The following is a 16143-nucleotide window of genomic DNA, read 5'->3' as shown; positions in this document are numbered from 1 at the left end:
TCACTTGCGCCGCACAGCCTCGGGTGGAGGAGAGCTACAGCTGTTCGTGCGAGGATTTCAGAGCGGCGAAGACAGCGAGTCCTCTATCAAAGAGGGACTAGGCCTGGACGGCCGAAGTGGGAAGAAAGAGTCGGGTCGACGTGCCCCTCAGTAGGGGCTACCAGCGGACATCAGTCGTCTCCGACGCCGAGACTTGACCGGCGTATCGGGGAATGGCGTCAGAGGAAGCACGGCGATTTGCGAGAGCGAATACCGACTCTTCGCAGCCAGAGGCGATGCCGGAGTGAACGCCTCGCGATCCCGAGTCCTGTTCATACGAGGCGTCTGCGGGGGGACCGCCGGCTGGTTGACCAGAGTCCAGTAAAAGTGGGTCATAGGGTGCGCATAGACAAGGGGAGCGGGCAGAACCTCCTCCATCTGCTCCTCGAGCGGAGCGGGGATCACGTCCTCCATAGCATCCTCGAGCGGGGCCACAACGATATCCTCCATACACTCCTCGAGAGGAGCAGGCAAAATCTCCTCCATGGCCTCCTCGAGAGGAGCAGGCATGATATCCTCCATCGGGCCCTGTCCGTTGTTTAAACCAGTCTGGAGCTTCGACGACGCCGTGAACTCATCCTGTCGCCGAATCCGAAGTTGGGCCATCGCCTGAGAAATCGAGAGCGAAGGAGACTGCTGAGCGATAGTCCGGTGAGGAACCCGGTGCGGCCTGTACGATGGAGCGGCGCTGCCAGTGGACACAGCATTGCCCTTCCCATACTCTCCCCCAGCTGCCTTCACCGTCTCACGACCACACACGACCTTCTTGAACGCCTTCCGCGACTCCTCGAGATCCTGTACAACACATCACATCACCGTCTGACCCGAGTCCCAGCGTGCGACAGAAAGGTACACACCTTGACAATACCACCCTCTGCACGGATGGCCCGCATCCGCGTCTGACATCATCCCAACAGTAAGCAAGCATGGCCACGACGTATGCTGTATAGCGAACGTACGTGGTTGATAGTCTCGGCGTTGTCCCTGGGTGGCTGACGGAACGAGGCGAAAGGGTGGAGGACACGAGGGATGGGCAGGTGAGGGACATGGATGGTGCGGGAGATGGAGAGGGACTTGAACAACTCGCGTAGACCGAACATGATGGGGGTGATGTATGTGTGCGTTGTGGATGTGTTGAGGTTGAGGTTGAAGTGGAGAGTGAGGATGTGGATATCGGCGAGCTTGCGACGAAGGTGTGGAACGAAGATGATGGTAGTAGGTGAGGACGAGATGGCTGCGTATCAGGCGGTTTATATGCCATCCCGGAGAGGAGGCTGGCAGACCGGGAGCGATCTCGGTCACGTTGAGAATGTCAGCCTCCACCGGTGTTCAGCTTACCTTCACAGCGTCGATCGATCGCACACAGCTCGGCCGCCAAGGCTCGTTGGTCGTGTATCGGCACAGAATGGGTCTCGTATAACCGATTGTTCATGTTCGAGTCCAGGAGATTGGGCTGATGAGTTTCTGCCAGCCTCCGAATACTTTGTCCTGCTCTCCGTTAATCTGCACGCCCACGTCCACAGGGGGAAGAAGCAGAGGCTGGCAGACCGGCAGCGATCTCGGTCACGTCGAGTCTGTCAACCTCCACCGATGTTCTACTCACCTTCACAATGTCGATCAATTGCAGCCACCTGTCGGCCGACAAGGCTCTTCGGCCGTGTACCAGCACAGGATAGGCTTCGTAGAGCCGGTGGTTGTCAATATTCGAGTCCGTCGATGTCGTGTGGTTCGGAGATCGGGCTGACCGATTTCTGCCAGCCTCCAGATACTCGGTCTCGCTCCACTTGAGTTTTCACGTTCACATGGGCATGGATGAGAGATACACGCGTGCATCGCAGCTTGAGGAATAGGCCGGTTGTCGATGTGCGTTTGCATTTGCGAGCCCTACCTATAATAACCAATGAAGGGATGCTGGCCAAAATCAATCAGTCTGCTCAGGCCCATTCAGCGATCGCACAGGTTCCCTTTGAGAAAAACGAAAGTCAGAAGAATCGAATGCTATGTGGCATACCACCTTCAGAGTCGCACAAACACGATCGGAACATGATGGCTAGAAACAACGCCAGACAAGCGCCTCTGATGGCCACTGTGTTCTGATCATATTAGACGACCGTGACTGATCATTCCACCGAAATGCGCAATCTTGGCTACATAGCTATGCCGAAGAGTTGCACCAGTCATGAAAACGGCTGTAGGCAGCTGAGAAAGATGTTCGTTGATCAGCACATATACATTTTCCTCTAGTTGTATATTCGATCCTCGTGCACCGAGCACACGCCCATTGATGCTTTCATTCGACTGCCTGGAGACCTCCCAACGCTCGATTCAACAGGTGGGACATCCAATCATATCAGTCCAATCCGGTGCCAGTAGAACCGGTCAACAATACGGGGAGGCAGATCTCTCAGCGGCTACGAGGCTCACACTTCTGATACACTGTGGCCTAACCCCGGTACTGAACCCATAAAAAGAGACCGATGGCAAAAAGTGAACATGCGAGATTGATGTACTTCTTCCTGCGGAGATGGGTGAGGGTCTCGCTGGGGGGACCCTTCGCACCGGCCTCGTCAATCGCAGCGATCTCCTCGTCCGTGAGTGCGGCTAATGAAGTATCAGGGCGTCTTGTACTGTAACGCTAGACGCGGAGGCGGAACTCACGAAGATCAGCGACGGCGAGATACTCCTGCAGATGCTCCTTGCTCGAGCTAGTCGTGACAATTGAGACACCTTTGCTCCTGACCCACAACAGAAGAACTTGAGTGGGCGTGGCGTTAAGACGCTTTGCGGCTGCTGCGACAGGAGCGTCTACTGGACCGCCAGGGTACCTCGTGATGGGGCTAGAGTCCGATGAGAGATCTATGGCAAGGCACGAACGCTCATGAAGCAAGTGTCGGCTCACAAGAGACTGCTGTAAGCTTCGGTGATGATACCGTGTTTCGCGCTGTACTCAAGCAGCTCCTTGTTCTCGGCATAGTTGTACGGGTGGAAGAGGATCTGGGGGGACTCGTAAGGGCATGCGCCCAGACCCTTAACGGACGATCGCCTACCTGGTTGACCGCAGGCTTGACTTTTGCGATCTTCACGAGCTTCTGAAGAGTCTCAAGGTTGAAGTTGCTGACGCCTATGCTCCTGCATTTGTGCCTTGTATCAGATTACAGTGGCGTGACGATGTGGAACTGACGCGTACTTTGCCAGACCGGTCTCCTTGATCTTCTCGAACTCCTTCCAGTCATGTTCTAGGTCCGTCACGAAGCTCGGGTTGTGGATGAGGTAGAGATCAACTTGCTTCACACCAATCTGGGAATGCGGTTGAGTACCGCAAGACGGTGCACACGGGGACCGTTGTGAGAGCGCGTACTTGCACGAGACTGTTGTTGATCGCCTCAGGTATGTCGGTGCGACCAGACCACTTGGTCGTGATGTACAGGTCGCTCCGGTTCAACGCGCTCTCGCGAATGGCACGGCCTACGCTGTCCTCGGTCCCGTACCCTACATTGCAAGCATGAACAAGCGTGTCGAGATGCAGGGCGCTGAACGTACATTGCGCGGAGTCGATGTGGGAGAAGCCGGTCTCTATGGCCTGGATAACGTAGTCGGTTACGTCCTGAAAGAAAGCCGACGCAGCAGTAGCGTCTCAGCAGACGCTCCGGTCTCATTGCACAGTGACAGGCGCACCTGTCCCTTCCACTTGGAACCCGTTCCGAACGCAATTGCCGGCATCTATGTAGGCGCGATACCGCGCCAATCCTCTGTCAGCGTCTGCCACGACGTTTCTGGCGCCCCCAAGATGATCACCTCATGGCCATCGTTGAGCTTGACTGTGCCAAATGCCATCTCAATGACGGAGATTATGCAGTCGCCCTATGGAAGGGTGTGGGGGGCGAGGGGAAAGAGGTCGGCCGGCCAAGAATAGGACAGCATGGTGCTGAGCGAGCGTCGAATCTCTTGGCTGCGTGCGACACTTGACGCAATCGGCAGGGTGGGCAGTCTAGTGTTCTTGGCAGAACCCTGCCATTCTGCCAGAGGCAATTGCCAGGCGGCAAATGCCATTTTGCCGGCCACCGAGACCGCCAGTTGGTGGCAGATACTGGGCGCTTGTTGGGCGCTTGCTGTATATGGGACCGTCGCCGATCGACCAGAGACGGACTAGCTGCAGTGTCCTTCCACACAACGCGAGAGAGAGGGTCTCCTCCTAGAAAATTGTACCATGAATGAGTATCTGGGAGGCTCCACATGGGGCGGCTAGGCTTTGGAGGCTATCCCAGTGCTTGACCGATCGGCCGGAATTCTCGGCTAATGTGAAGTCGCTCCTGTTACTGTACTCTGATGCGGCGAGTGTACGAACAACATCATATACGTATGATTCAGGTCCTGATCTTAACTTAAGAGCCCAGGATGATACTCAGTGGCCTCTTTGGCTTACTCTACCCACTTTTCCTCGCCCGAGGCTCCCCAGTAGCGCGTGCCAATCTGCCAGTATTTGCCGGCCCTGGCAATAGCCGTTTTGCCATTCTGCCATTTGCCGGAGGCCGAAACTATTCTGCCCTGTACACTAGGGCAGTCATAGCAGAGATTAGATAAGGGTTCTCCTTCATCTAATCTAAAGTAGCTTCGAATGGACGACCATCACGACAAGCAGTACATCCGGATACCGCGGCGGCGCCCCAGTTCCTTCACTAATTTTCTTACAGCGATACCATCCCGCACCACACCCTTGAAAGATGGCCCATCTAACACGCCCCACGCAGTACAATATTGAAGACTCGAACATCGCGTTGTTGGGATCCGATGTGCGGCGCGTCCCCCTTTGCTCTCATCATCTACTTACACCGGGCGATCTATTTATCATAGCTTGAGAAACATGTCAGAGAACACGCGGGCGACAAAGAGGCCGCTTGGCAAGCCTCTGGGAAAGAGCCTGAGACGCAAATTTGGCGGATCGAGCAGTTCCACGTGAAGGAGTGGCCCAAGTCGCACTACGGCCACTTCTACGACGGAGACTCCTATATCGTCTTACACGTACGCTTTCCGTCATGTCAATGAAGATATTGGGCCTCAATGTTTGTCAGACGTACAAGAAGGATCCCGACAATGAAGAGCTCTCTTACGATCTGCACTTCTGGTTAGGAGACGAGACTTCCCAAGACGAAGCCGGAACGGCTGCTTACAAGACTGTCGAGCTCGACGATCGTGCGTGAGCTACTGTGCGTCGCCACCCACAATCGCGCTTCTGACCTGGAACCCCGGCAGACCTCGGTGGCAAGCCTGTCCAGTACCGCGAGATCCAAGGGTACGAATCTTCCCGCTTCCTTTCCTACTTCCCCAAGTTCGTCTCACTCCATGGCGGCGTCGCGTCCGGCTTCCACCACGTCACCGAGCCCCCTCCGGACAACTCCCGCCGCCTCTACCTCATTTCCTCCGCCCAGGTGCCGGGCAAGGCCACCGGGCATCTGCAAGTCCGCGAGGTACCCACAGAGGGCGCGAGCATCCTGGAAGGCGGCGTGTACGTGCTGGACATGGGCCATAATGTGTGGCAGTTCAACACGCGGGCCGCTCCCGGCAAGGTCAAGTTCAAGGCGGCGGAGTTCGTGCAGTCGCTCGTCAACGAGCGCCAGAGCCAGTGCGAATCCACCGTCTACGGTACGCTATGTCCTTGTCTTCTGGTGTTGTGCTGAGGATAGCTCAACCACTGGGGGACAGACGAACATGGCCAAGGCGCAGGTCTCTTCCTCTCCGAGCTCGGCCTGGAAGCCGTCGGTCCCCCTCAGGTCGTTGCCTTCGCCACTGAGAAGGCCCTCTTCCGTCTTTCGGATTCTACCGGCCAGCTCGCGTTTGAGCCCGTCTCCCCGCCTACTGAGTCGTCCCTCTCGCCTGACGACGCGTTCGTCCTGGATGACAGTTCGAACCCCACCAATCCCGCGATCTATGTGTGGATCGGGGCGAACGCCTCGCTCACAGAGCGCCGTCTGGCACTCCAGTACGGGCAGCACTATCTGTACAAACGCAAACAGGGCGGCGGGCGCACAGCATTGGCGACGCACATCGTCAAGATCAACCAAGGGCAAGAAACGGACGCGTTCAAGAGTTCGATCTCGGGGAGCGGATCGTGAAGCAGCGAGTGAGGGCGAGAAGATGGATGCCCATACGACTGAACAAAGAACACCACCATTATGGATGGATATACTGCGCTGTCATGTTGGAGGACTCTATACGATCACGGCACCCGCAGCGCAAATTCGATGTACAATATACTGTTGTCAGGCTGCTATGTAGCTCTCAAATGGGACGTCACCAAACACCACGCAATCAACGTACTTTAGTGAGAAAGCAAGGGAGGCGCAAGCAAGGCGACGAATGCTGGAGATTTCGTCACCTCCTGCCGCCTCCGGTAATACGGGAAGTGTCCCGCGGTGACGACCACGTCAAATGTGTTGAAGCTAATTGATGCGATCGAATTACTGATACAAAGACATCTCCGCGTCTGAGTCCGACCCCCCGTCCATGTCCTCGTCGCTGCTATCCCCACCATCACGGTGCCCGTCCCGACGCCGAACCGTGAACACGTCCCCGTTACCCTCCATGCGCAGTATCCTAGCAGACTCGTCAGCACATACCTGACACACACCCCTCGGTGTGGCCCACGACAGAACAGCGCTACTCACTGATCAAAGAGCGCGATGGACTGGCTGTCGTCGTCGTCCTCTTCCACGTCCGGGTCGTCCACCATGCCCACCGCTCTGAGGAACAACTCCCGGGAGCTCGGATTGGAGAAAGACACGGTCCGGACCGTCTTGGGTGTCGGCAGCATAGGCTCCGTGCAGGGCGACGCTTCCGTCGGGCTGTGAAGGCGGATGAAGCGCTCTATCCCTGCTGTGAGGATGTAGGGATGGTGAGGGTGGCACAACGCCGTGTTGACGATCGAGTCATGTCCTGCGTTCATGTTCAGAGCGCGTCTGAACACAGCCATCGATGTGATGCTGACCAGTCAAGCGTGCCAGGGGTGTAGAAATCTCTTGCGGGACGTATCTTGGCCCGAGTGCAGTGGCCGAATATCCTAGTCGGGACAACCGAGCATGTAGCCACGGACACTTGAGCGCGGACAACAGCTCGATCCCACGCACCTAGCTCCCCAGGCCTTCTGTTCTCGGTCCAATCCGAATACTCAACGACGTTCCGGCTCTCAAGGAGAGCGGCCTCCTCCGGTATCTTCCATACGTAAGCCCGGAAGTCGTCCGAGCCTGCGGTGTAGTACATGTCTCTATCAGAGCCCAATGTCCCGAAACTTCCGTGCTGGGTCCAGCGCAGTCAGCGTGAGTTTCCCAACACGGACACCTCAGACATGCCCACCTTGATCGTGCAACTGTTCGTGTACGTGTTTTCCGAGGGATTCACCACGGCACCATTCGGGTAGCGACGCCCGCTGAAGAGCGCAATAGGGTACGGGTCGTTCAAAGCGTATAACGTCGGCAGATGATGCTAGGCGGCCGTCAACATCTGCAGCGCCAGATGTAGCCCCACGTCTGGACACTCACCAGCGTCGTGACAGCCAGTCTGCGTCCTGAAACGCGAGATGTTGACGAGGCTCTACCTGCGCCGAAAGTATACATATCTACTGACCTTCGCGGTCAAACGTGATGCTGCTCGCCTCTGGCCGTGCCATGTTCGCGACACCTTGTTTGGCCACCGTTGTCACATACTGCTGAACGATGAGGTGCCCTGCCCGGCGCATGCACGACCGCGGAAGCCTTACTTTGTGCACGACGCCCTCGTCCCGGCGCTGAGACAGAGGCCCGAACGCCATGCGAACGTCGCGCAGGCACACTTGCCCATGATTATCGCTAGTCGCGAAGAGGTCCGGCATCGTCGGATGGTACTGCACGCACGTCAGCTCCGTGCGGTGCTGCAGGATCCGCTGCGTCCGCGTGTACCGCGAGTCACCGCGCATATCGTGTAGGACGATGCGGCCGTCTTCGCTGCAGATCGAGGGATGGTCATGATGCGCCCCTGCTCGTCGCGAGAAGGACGCACTCACGCTGCGCTGAGAAACAGATTGTCCTGCTCGGGGTGGCACGATATCGAGCGGATGCTGTCCTGCGTCGGGTCAGCGATACTTGCCGGCCTTTGTGCGATTCCAAAGCCAAAGAAGGCTCACGTCGTGCTGGGCGTTGCTCCAGCTCGGAGATCCGGCCTGGGAACCGGCCTCTACACGCGCTACGGGGTCGTGCAGGCTGGAAATATCGTACTGATGTAGGATGTTGCTTGTGTCCCCACTGGTAGAGCCATAAGCGAGACAGTTCGACACAGGTATTGACCGCTCACGAGTAGACAAATCGTGCCGAGGCCGAGAAGGCGAGCGTGAAGACATTAGACTGGAACATGATAAGCACGACGCTCAGCTTGAGCATCACCGTCCGCTGCAATCCTGTCTCGCTTACCCTTGGTCCTAAGAAGCTCAACGCCGGCTTGGACAGCTGTTCTTGGTGGAAGTCCCATATCTGCACGTACGGATCTGCAACCGAATGTTGCGACATGAGCATGTGCGGTTCATACGCCATCACAAGACACTTCACCGTCCCCTGCACTCGCGAGCCACCGACCGTCGTTGGAGAACGCTAGGGAATTGACACACGACGTATGTCCAACAAGCTTCCTGTGACTCTTCATCAGCAGGAAGCGACCCGGACGACATGATGTCTGAGCGTGTACTTGGAGTAGGGAAGTCCATCACATAGAATTGTCTCTGCGGCGCGCCGTCTGGCATGGATCGGTGCGCTCCTCGAGATGAAGTCTGTTGCACCTATGTCACGCAGAAAAGGAAGGCTTCCGGAAGGTAGGAGGTCCAAAGCCATACGTAGAACGAAAGCGTATGCAGGTTCGCGCGAAGTTCTTCGTGGCAGATCCTCCTTCTGATTTCTGAGAATCTGACAGTCGTCACGGGAACATCTGTGCTTCGCGTGGGGTAGGGAGACAGCAGTCGGAGGGTGTCATGGGACACCGTCAAGGGCTGGTGGCAGTATTTGACGAGGACAAAGTCGTGAGGGGCGGAGCCGCCGGAGCGTGTGTCGGTGAGCGCCCAGAGCCAACCCCGCGGCGTTTGCGATCGTCATATTTAACGCCGACGGAAAGTAAGTACGTACGAACCGTTACATCCCATCTCAATTCCAAGCTTGTCTACTGCACGCTCAGTGTTCGCAAACGATGCGGGCTTGTATCACACGCTGCTGAGCAGCGGATCGGCTGCTGCCGAGATGGGCTGACGGTGAGATTGGGGCCGCATCGGTGGGTGCTTCAAAGGGACTGAGCCAGACCTCCAAAACGTTCATGTACATATACACCTTTCTCTGAGCCCGGCTCTACATTCGAGCTCCCAGAAATGCCCCCGTTCATCCTCATCGCACCCGCGACGCGCGGCCTGTCCCTCGCCCTCGCCCGCCACTACCTCCGCACCACCTCCCTCCCCGTCTTCGCCACCTACCGCCCTTCTCCGCCTGCGACCGACCGCCCGCGGACCGCAGACTCCGTCCGCGCGCACATCCTCCACCCGCTCCCCTCCGTCGACCCCGCGCGCCTCCACCTCCTCCCGCTCGACCTCGCCTCCGAAGACAGCGTCGCGGCCGCGGCGGACGCGCTCGCCCGCGCGCTCGCGCAGCTCTCCGGGTCCTCCGCCGAGCCGTCCTTCCTCCGCGTCGCCGTCTTCCTCGCGGGCGTGCTCCACCCCGAGCGCCAGCCCGCGGACCTCGTGCTCGACGACGTGCTCGCGACCTTCCGCCTGAACGTCGTCTCGCACCTCCTCGCCATCAAGCACTTCTCGCGCTTCCTCCCGCCCGCCGCGCGCGCGCTACAGACCTCCACCTCCACCTCCGCGCCCGCGGGCGCAGCAGAGCAGCAGCGCCCGCTCGTCGCGAAGTGGGCGCACGTCTCCGCGCGCGTGGGCTCGATCTCCGACAATCGCCTCGGGGGCTGGTACTCGTACCGCGCGTCCAAGGCGGCGCTGAACCAGGTCGTCCGCACGTTCGACCTGCACCTCCAGGCGCGGAGGCTGCCCGCGGTCGCCGTGGGCCTGCACCCGGGGACGGTCAAGACGGATCTGAGCAGGGACTTCTGGAAGGGCGTGAGCCCCGAGAAGCTCTTCGCGCCCGAGTACGCGGCTGCGCGGCTCGCGGAGGTCGTGGAGGGGCTGCGCGAGGACCAGAGAGGGAGGATCTGGGATTGGAAGGGGGAGGAGGTCAAACCTTGAGCTGGAGACATGCGCGGCCCCTCTGAGGACTTGACGTGTTTATCTTTATGTTCTTGCGGCGTCCGTGGCGCATACACCTTGAATAAGCACAGTCTGCCGCGAGGGCTCAGTGAACATGCAATGAGTGGGAAAGGGACGCCGAAAGCAGTTAGGTGATTGAAAGTATTGGTACAGGTGAGGTGTGGTACAGTAAGAGTCTGCAGAAACCAATAAGCAGATCTAGAGCGAAGCATCTATCCGAGCAGAGACCGTATGCGACGCTGAAGCAACCGTGATGGATGTGTATGGAATATCCGCATGTAAAATGTGAGGCCTAGCAGTAGCGGCAACGGTCGTCACGTCTGAGCAGGACTCGAGCCGGAGCCGAAGAAGTTGTCCAGCCACTGCGTGAATATCTCGAGCTTGGCGTACCCCTTCGAGCCTGTGAAGCCACCGACGACGAGCGTGAAGTGCGCGATCGAGAAGGCCACGATAAAGGCGATGACGGACGTCGCAGCGAACGTCACTGACGACGTCGGTCCCTCGGTCGCTTCGAAGACCGTCTTCGAGCCGCCCCGCGCTTTGATGGCAGCAAGCTCGGGGGAGTCTCCCATGTCTTCTACGAACGGCGTCGAGGGCGGAGACGAGGAGTCGACAGGTGAGTGGAGGGGAGTCGGGACGACGTCTACCGTAGCGGTAGTCGCGATGGTGGACGGCCTAGACGGCGGCTTGAGCTCGTCAAACAGCCCAGTATTGAACTCAAACGCGAGGTTCGCCTCCTCCAGGATCGCGGCTGGGAAGCAACCGGTACGTGAGCACCACCACCCCGGACGCTCCCACACGACGCCACTCACCCTTCAGCTCCGCGTTGTCCCCAACGCCCTCGTTCATCCCGTCGCGGTACCATTCCTTGATCCGCTTCATCTCCCCCGCGTTCGCGCTCTCCAAAGACCCCGTCAGCGTCCGGAACTCGTAGAAGCTGACGCCCCCGACGCCCCCTTCGAGCCCGTACGCCTTGGCGATGCGCCGCCGGATGAACTGCCCGCCCGAGAGGTCGCCCAGGTAGCGGACGTACGCGTGCGCGAGGAGCCTGGCCGGGTCCGGGCCCGCCGCGAGCTCCTCGATGCGCCCGACGTACCGTGCGAGCGCGGGCGGCGGCGCCTGCACGAGCGCGGCGTGGACGGGGTGCGCCTGCCAGGACGGCTCGGGCACCTGGAGGATGTAGCTGATGTCCGCGGCGAGGTTCGCGGAGCGCGCGAAGAGGCCCGGGTTGTGCGTCGGGGCGAGGACGGGGTGCGTGGCGTGCTGCTCGAGGGCGCGCTCGAATGCGCTGTGGGGGAGGGGAGAGGGGGACGCCGTGTGAGCGTGGGCGAGGGCGGCGAGATCGCTCGGGACGAACGGGGGACTGGTACTCACTCGTAGACGTGCCAGAGCAGCATGAGGAAGCGGGCGTACTCCTCCCGGTCGAGCTCGCCGCGCGTGAGCGATTGTGCGCCCTGGGAGTGCTCGGCGCGTTGGTGGGCTTCGCGGGTGCCCTCCCGGAGGACGGTCGCGATGGGCTGAGAGAGGTCGACGCCCGCGGTCGGAACCTTGTTGGAGGACATGGTGGCGTGCACAGAAGCAAACGACTAAGGGGAAAGACGTGTACCCCAGGAGGAAGAGGGATTGTCGAAAAGGAGGGGAACGTGGGCGGGGGCTTATGTATAAGTTAAAGACACCCCCCCCCAGGAGGCACCGATGATCCGCGAAAAAGCAGGACTGGGGCGGACAAGGGACACTGTCAGAAAACGAGGAGAGCACGCAAGCGTTGCCGCCGAAACCTGTCCCCCGTCGTTGCTTACTCTTTCTTCCCTCGTCATCTAATCTGATAACCGTCCAGATGCTCGAAGTTGCCATACTTGCTTTGATCTGCCGATCTATCCGCATACCGTCGTCGACAGCCGCTAACATTCAGCGGGCTATACAGTATGATCTTCGACAGAAAGAGCTTCTTTGGAAAGACGAATACACCTCTATGCCTGTCCGGCGCAACCGCGGAGCATAGCCGCAAGAATACAGCAACAGCATAGCAGGGCAAGAAGGCTTGGAATAGGATAGTGTGGACTTCCCAGACCGCAACGTGTCAAAAGAAGGGCTTTGTCGTATCCGGTGAGTCACACAATGGCATGGCGTATACGCGGGACTCAAAGGGAAGCTTCTCCCCATGCATGGCGACGCGCAGGACGCGCAGGACCACCCAAGGGCTCAAATCCAAACCCGGAAACACTGGAAGGGCTGCCAAGTTCCCAGTGCGGATGGCCCTCGTCCGGTGTCGTGCATCACGCCACGGCACAATCTCGATACAGATGAGCTTGACTTCACACTGCTGTGCATACTGTCCGCGGCAAATCGACAGGTGCGCAGTCGACTTCCTTCAATGACCAAACACATCGCTTTCCGGTCCTATTTGGCTATACAGGAGGACTACACCCTAATCTTGCCAAGCGCAATGATGCGACAACTTCATGGGCGTCGATACTCGCTGATGGCCTCATAGGGAGAGCTGGACAGCAGCTCAACCCAAGTACCTTGCGCTCGACCCTTGACGTGCTATGACCCGTGCTCTTTACATGATCAAACCTCAGAAGCATGACCACCGCTCATGACCCGGAATGGTATACTACGTAAGGTTCGTCCGAGCAGCATGGGTAAGTATGCATTTGTTGGACGCGCAGAACGTCTCGTCGTTGACCGGACGTTTCGAAGAGACAGAGGCTGACAAGAGGCCAGGAAAGCGTCTGGTCTTTTGAGCAGATGTCCGAGCTTGTTCGCCGAGACCGGAGGTCGTGCTCGAAGGACGCTTCGGCAGTATGAGAGCTGACATGCCAGGAGAATGGGGTACTATCCGTGCCAGATGGCTTGTGACGCATCGTGTGTCCCTGCCTGATGGGTGTAGGGCTCCTTTGTTCTACTCTCGATGCGGTTGCGATCCGCGTCACAAACCGATGTAGTACGCGGGTTTCCCGAGGAGAAATAGCGTGCACATACAATACACGTAGGGTCACCCCCTTCTAGTATTGGGACGCTTTGGATATGAAGAGGCTGACAGACAACTCTCGACTAGACTTCTATATCTTGGCGGCCTAGTGTCGAAGTCTAGTCGAGAGTAGCTTGTCAGCCTCTTTGCTGATTCCTTCAAATAACTTGACAGCTTGGGCTCACATGTTCAGAGCAATCACTGATCGTGTACTATGTCTTCACAGGCGCTTTTGTTTGGCGTCGCTTCTACCCATTGTGTTGCAATCGTGTGTATGCCACAGAGCAGTCAATTTTGGCCTTTTTTCTCCAAAGGGAACTTGTGTGATTGCTGAAGGACATGAACGGACAGATGGACTGTGGCGTGCACCCACTATATCTGCAAGGGTTATAGCTGGGGCTCACGAACACACGTCGACAACCGGCCTATTCCTCGAGCTGTCATGCACTCACGATGCATACCCATGTGGACGTGCAAAAGACGGAGAGCGTGACAAAGTATCCGGAGTTTGGCAGCAATTTATCACCCCAATCCTGGACTCGAACGACAACCATTGATTGTACCAGACCCGTTCTGTGCTGGTACACGGCCAACGAGTCTTGGCGGCCGAGCTGTGTGCGATCGATCGACGCTGTGAAGGTAGGCTGACCACCGGTGGAGGTTGACGGACTCAACGCGACCGAGATCGCTCCCGGTCTGCCAGCCTCCTCCTCTCCGGGATGGCATATAAACCGCCTCGTACGCAGCCATCTCGTCCTCACCTACTACCATCATCTTCGTTCCACACCATCGTCGCAAGCTCGCCAATATCCACATCCTCACTCTCCACTTCAACCTCAACCTCAACACATCCACAACGCACACATACATCACCTCCATCATGTTCGGTCTACGCGAGTTGTTCAAGTCCCTCTCCGTCTCCCGCACCATCCATGTCCCTCACCTGCCCATCCCTCGTGTCCTCCACCCTTTCGCCTCGTTCCGTCAGCCACCCAGGGACGACACCGAGACTGCCAACCACGTACGTCCGCCATACAGCATACGTCGTGGCCATGCTTGCTTACTGTTGGGATGATGTCAGACGCGGATGCGGGCCATCCGTGCAGAGGGTGGTATTGTCAAGGTGTGTACCCTTCCGCCCGCACGTTGGGACTCGGGTCAGACGGTGATGTGATGTGTTGTATAGGATCTCGAGGAGTCACGGAAGGCGTTCAAGAAGGTCGTGTGTGGTCGTGAGACGGTGAAGGCAGCTGGGGGAGAGTATGGGAAGGGCAATGCTGTGTCCACTGGCAGCGCCGCCCCTCCAGCGTACAGGCCGCACCGGGTTCCTCACCGGACTATCGCTCAGCAGTCTCCTTCGCTCTCGATTTCTCAGGCGATGGCCCAACTTCGGATTCGGCGACAGGATGGGTTCACGGCGTCGTCGAAGCTCCAGACTGGTTTAAAGAAAGGACAGGGCCCGATGGAGGATATCATGCCTGCTCCTCTCGAGGAGGCCATGGAGGAGATTTTGCCTGCTCCTCTCGAGGAGTGTATGGAGGATATCGTTGTGGCCCCGCTGGAGGATGCTATGGAGGACGTGATCCCCGCTCCGCTCGAGGAGCAGATGGAGGAGGTTCTGCCCGCTCCCCTTGTCTATGCGCACCCTATGACCCACTTTTACTGGACTCTGGTCAACCAGCCGGCGGTCCCCCCGCAGACGCCTCGTATGAACAGGACTCGGGATCGCGAGGCGTTCACTCCGGCATCGCCTCTGGCTGCGAAGAGTCGGTATTCGCTCTCGCAAATCGCCGTGCTTCCTCTGACGCCATTCCCCAATACGCCGGTCAAGTCTCGGCGTCGGAGACGACTGATGTCCGCTGGTAGCCCCTACTGAGGGGCACGTCGACCCGACTCTTTCTTCCCACTTCGGCCGTCCAGGCCTAGTCCCTCTTTGATAGAGGACTCGCTGTCTTCGCCGCTCTGACACCCTGCACGAACAGCTGGAGCTCTCCTCCACCCCGAGGCTGCGCGGCGCAAGTGAGGGACGGGCTCTTACCCGACGCTTCCACCTGTCGGCCTGTATGCATCGCTGGCTGCGCATCGCCTCGCGATCCAACCCCTGTTCCATGCGTCGGCTCCCTCCGCCTCCACGGTTCGCGCATGAGAGTGAATCTCCCTCACCTTCAAGCACAGATAAATTGCCTCATACCCAGGATTCACATTCCTATACCCTGGACTCGTATCCTGATACCCTTGGGTCAGCCTTTCCTCTTCTTGGACTCGTCCGCGCACACCAATTTTACCGCATCTCAATATACCCCACGGATGCATTCCCTCATACCTCGAATTCACATCCCTACACCCTGGACTCGTATCGTCATACGCCGGATCTGTCTTTCCGTCTCTGTTTGGTTCCGCTCAATACCTATACCCCCGATCCGGATTGGAGACCTCCGCCTAAGTACCGCATTTATCGAGGCCTGTTGCCAATGGAGGTGATAGTTGTTCTACTGGTGAGTGTCTTCTGTTCTATGCGCTTTGGCAAGTGCTCACGCGGGTCCCTGTAGGAGTCGCGAACGAGGGATGTGAGGTCGGCCCCATGAGTGCCAGACTGTTGAGGTTGGTGATATTATCCTTCGGTTTGCGCGAGTTCGCTGACGCAGTTGTCCTCGCAGATGGAGGAGACGTCCTCCGGACCAACAGTCTACTCAACCCCACTAGAGTATCGCACTGTTGAGGTTTGTCGGATTATCCTTCGTCTCGCGCGCGTTCACTGATCAATCTATTCCTCGAAGATGGAGGAGACGTCCTCCTGATCAACAGTCTACTCGGCCCCTCCCTCGTATTAGACCCGTAGGCTATCCCAGCCTCGACGCCCGCGGACGATGTC

The 16143-nt window shown here is 58.2% G+C and overlaps 7 protein-coding genes across 7 annotated transcripts in view; 3 read left to right on the top strand and 4 right to left on the bottom strand.

Moving 5' to 3' along the window:
- DICSQDRAFT_134662 (uncharacterized protein) overlaps nucleotides 1–2043 on the bottom strand; it is a 3089-nt gene extending 1046 nt beyond the window's left edge. The window contains exons 1-3 of the mRNA XM_007363714.1: nucleotides 999–2043; nucleotides 897–938; nucleotides 47–834 (exon numbers count right to left, since the gene is read on the bottom strand). Of these exons, the coding sequence (XP_007363776.1) occupies nucleotides 148–834; nucleotides 897–938; nucleotides 999–1139 (870 nt within the window). The 5' untranslated portion in view covers nucleotides 1140–2043 and the 3' untranslated portion in view covers nucleotides 47–147. The remainder of the gene's footprint in view (nucleotides 1–46; nucleotides 835–896; nucleotides 939–998) is intronic.
- A 439-nt stretch (nucleotides 2044–2482) lies between these two features.
- On the bottom strand, nucleotides 2483–3759 carry DICSQDRAFT_55338 (Aldo/keto reductase; the record flags this gene model as incomplete). Its single annotated transcript, XM_007363713.1, has 8 exons — nucleotides 2483–2640; nucleotides 2698–2876; nucleotides 2939–3033; nucleotides 3087–3168; nucleotides 3227–3336; nucleotides 3398–3528; nucleotides 3580–3643; nucleotides 3715–3759. The coding sequence occupies 8 exons, from the start codon at nucleotides 3757–3759 to the stop codon at nucleotides 2483–2485; spliced, it is 864 nt and encodes a 287-aa protein (XP_007363775.1).
- A 1001-nt stretch (nucleotides 3760–4760) lies between these two features.
- On the top strand, nucleotides 4761–6149 carry DICSQDRAFT_55793 (fragmin60; the record flags this gene model as incomplete). Its single annotated transcript, XM_007363712.1, is given in 5 exon segments — nucleotides 4761–4829; nucleotides 4891–5058; nucleotides 5109–5229; nucleotides 5290–5702; nucleotides 5721–6149. 5 exon segments carry the CDS (start codon nucleotides 4761–4763, stop codon nucleotides 6147–6149), a joined length of 1200 nt encoding a protein of 399 aa, XP_007363774.1.
- A 327-nt stretch (nucleotides 6150–6476) lies between these two features.
- On the bottom strand, nucleotides 6477–9028 carry DICSQDRAFT_134655 (WD40 repeat-like protein). The gene is made up of 13 exons (XM_007363711.1): nucleotides 8746–9028; nucleotides 8610–8689; nucleotides 8475–8548; nucleotides 8359–8408; nucleotides 8192–8309; nucleotides 8072–8130; nucleotides 7657–8012; nucleotides 7572–7597; nucleotides 7387–7515; nucleotides 7161–7329; nucleotides 7022–7093; nucleotides 6702–6969; nucleotides 6477–6630 (listed from the first exon to the last, which is right to left on the bottom strand). Exons 1-13 carry the CDS (start codon nucleotides 8886–8888, stop codon nucleotides 6495–6497), a joined length of 1680 nt encoding a protein of 559 aa, XP_007363773.1. The 5' UTR covers nucleotides 8889–9028; the 3' UTR covers nucleotides 6477–6494.
- Nucleotides 9029–9287: 259 nt separating this feature from the next.
- On the top strand, nucleotides 9288–10276 carry DICSQDRAFT_153803 (NAD(P)-binding protein; the record flags this gene model as incomplete). Its single annotated transcript, XM_007363710.1, has 2 exons — nucleotides 9288–9291; nucleotides 9411–10276. The coding sequence occupies 2 exons, from the start codon at nucleotides 9288–9290 to the stop codon at nucleotides 10274–10276; spliced, it is 870 nt and encodes a 289-aa protein (XP_007363772.1).
- A 368-nt stretch (nucleotides 10277–10644) lies between these two features.
- Nucleotides 10645–11850, bottom strand: DICSQDRAFT_13703 (uncharacterized protein; the record flags this gene model as incomplete). Its single annotated transcript, XM_007363709.1, has 3 exons — nucleotides 10645–11048; nucleotides 11110–11585; nucleotides 11672–11850. Coding segments are annotated over 3 exons (1059 nt in total), but the record flags the coding sequence as incomplete, so codon positions are not given.
- Nucleotides 11851–14151: 2301 nt separating this feature from the next.
- Nucleotides 14152–15147, top strand: DICSQDRAFT_168100 (uncharacterized protein; the record flags this gene model as incomplete). Its single annotated transcript, XM_007363708.1, has 3 exons — nucleotides 14152–14292; nucleotides 14353–14394; nucleotides 14458–15147. The coding sequence occupies 3 exons, from the start codon at nucleotides 14152–14154 to the stop codon at nucleotides 15145–15147; spliced, it is 873 nt and encodes a 290-aa protein (XP_007363770.1).
- Between the last annotated feature and the right edge of the window lie 996 nt (nucleotides 15148–16143).

Source organism: Dichomitus squalens (assembly GCF_000275845.1).
Source record: "Dichomitus squalens LYAD-421 SS1 unplaced genomic scaffold DICSQscaffold_7, whole genome shotgun sequence".
NCBI classification, from domain to species: domain Eukaryota; kingdom Fungi; phylum Basidiomycota; class Agaricomycetes; order Polyporales; family Polyporaceae; genus Dichomitus; species Dichomitus squalens.
This window is presented reverse-complemented; position numbering and strand designations above follow the sequence as displayed.

Coding starts and splice junctions, on each gene's coding strand:
- DICSQDRAFT_134655 (XM_007363711.1), bottom strand. CDS start 8,888: ATGGCTTTGGACCTCCTACCTTCCGGAAGCCTTCCTTTTCTGCGTGAC. Junction 8,013..8,071: donor AATCTGTTTCTCAGCGCAGC/GTGAGTGCGTCC, acceptor CTCGATCTGCAG/CGAAGACGGCCGCATCGTCC. Junction 7,516..7,571: donor GACTGGCTGTCACGACGCTG/GTGAGTGTCCAG, acceptor ACGGCCGCCTAG/CATCATCTGCCGACGTTATA.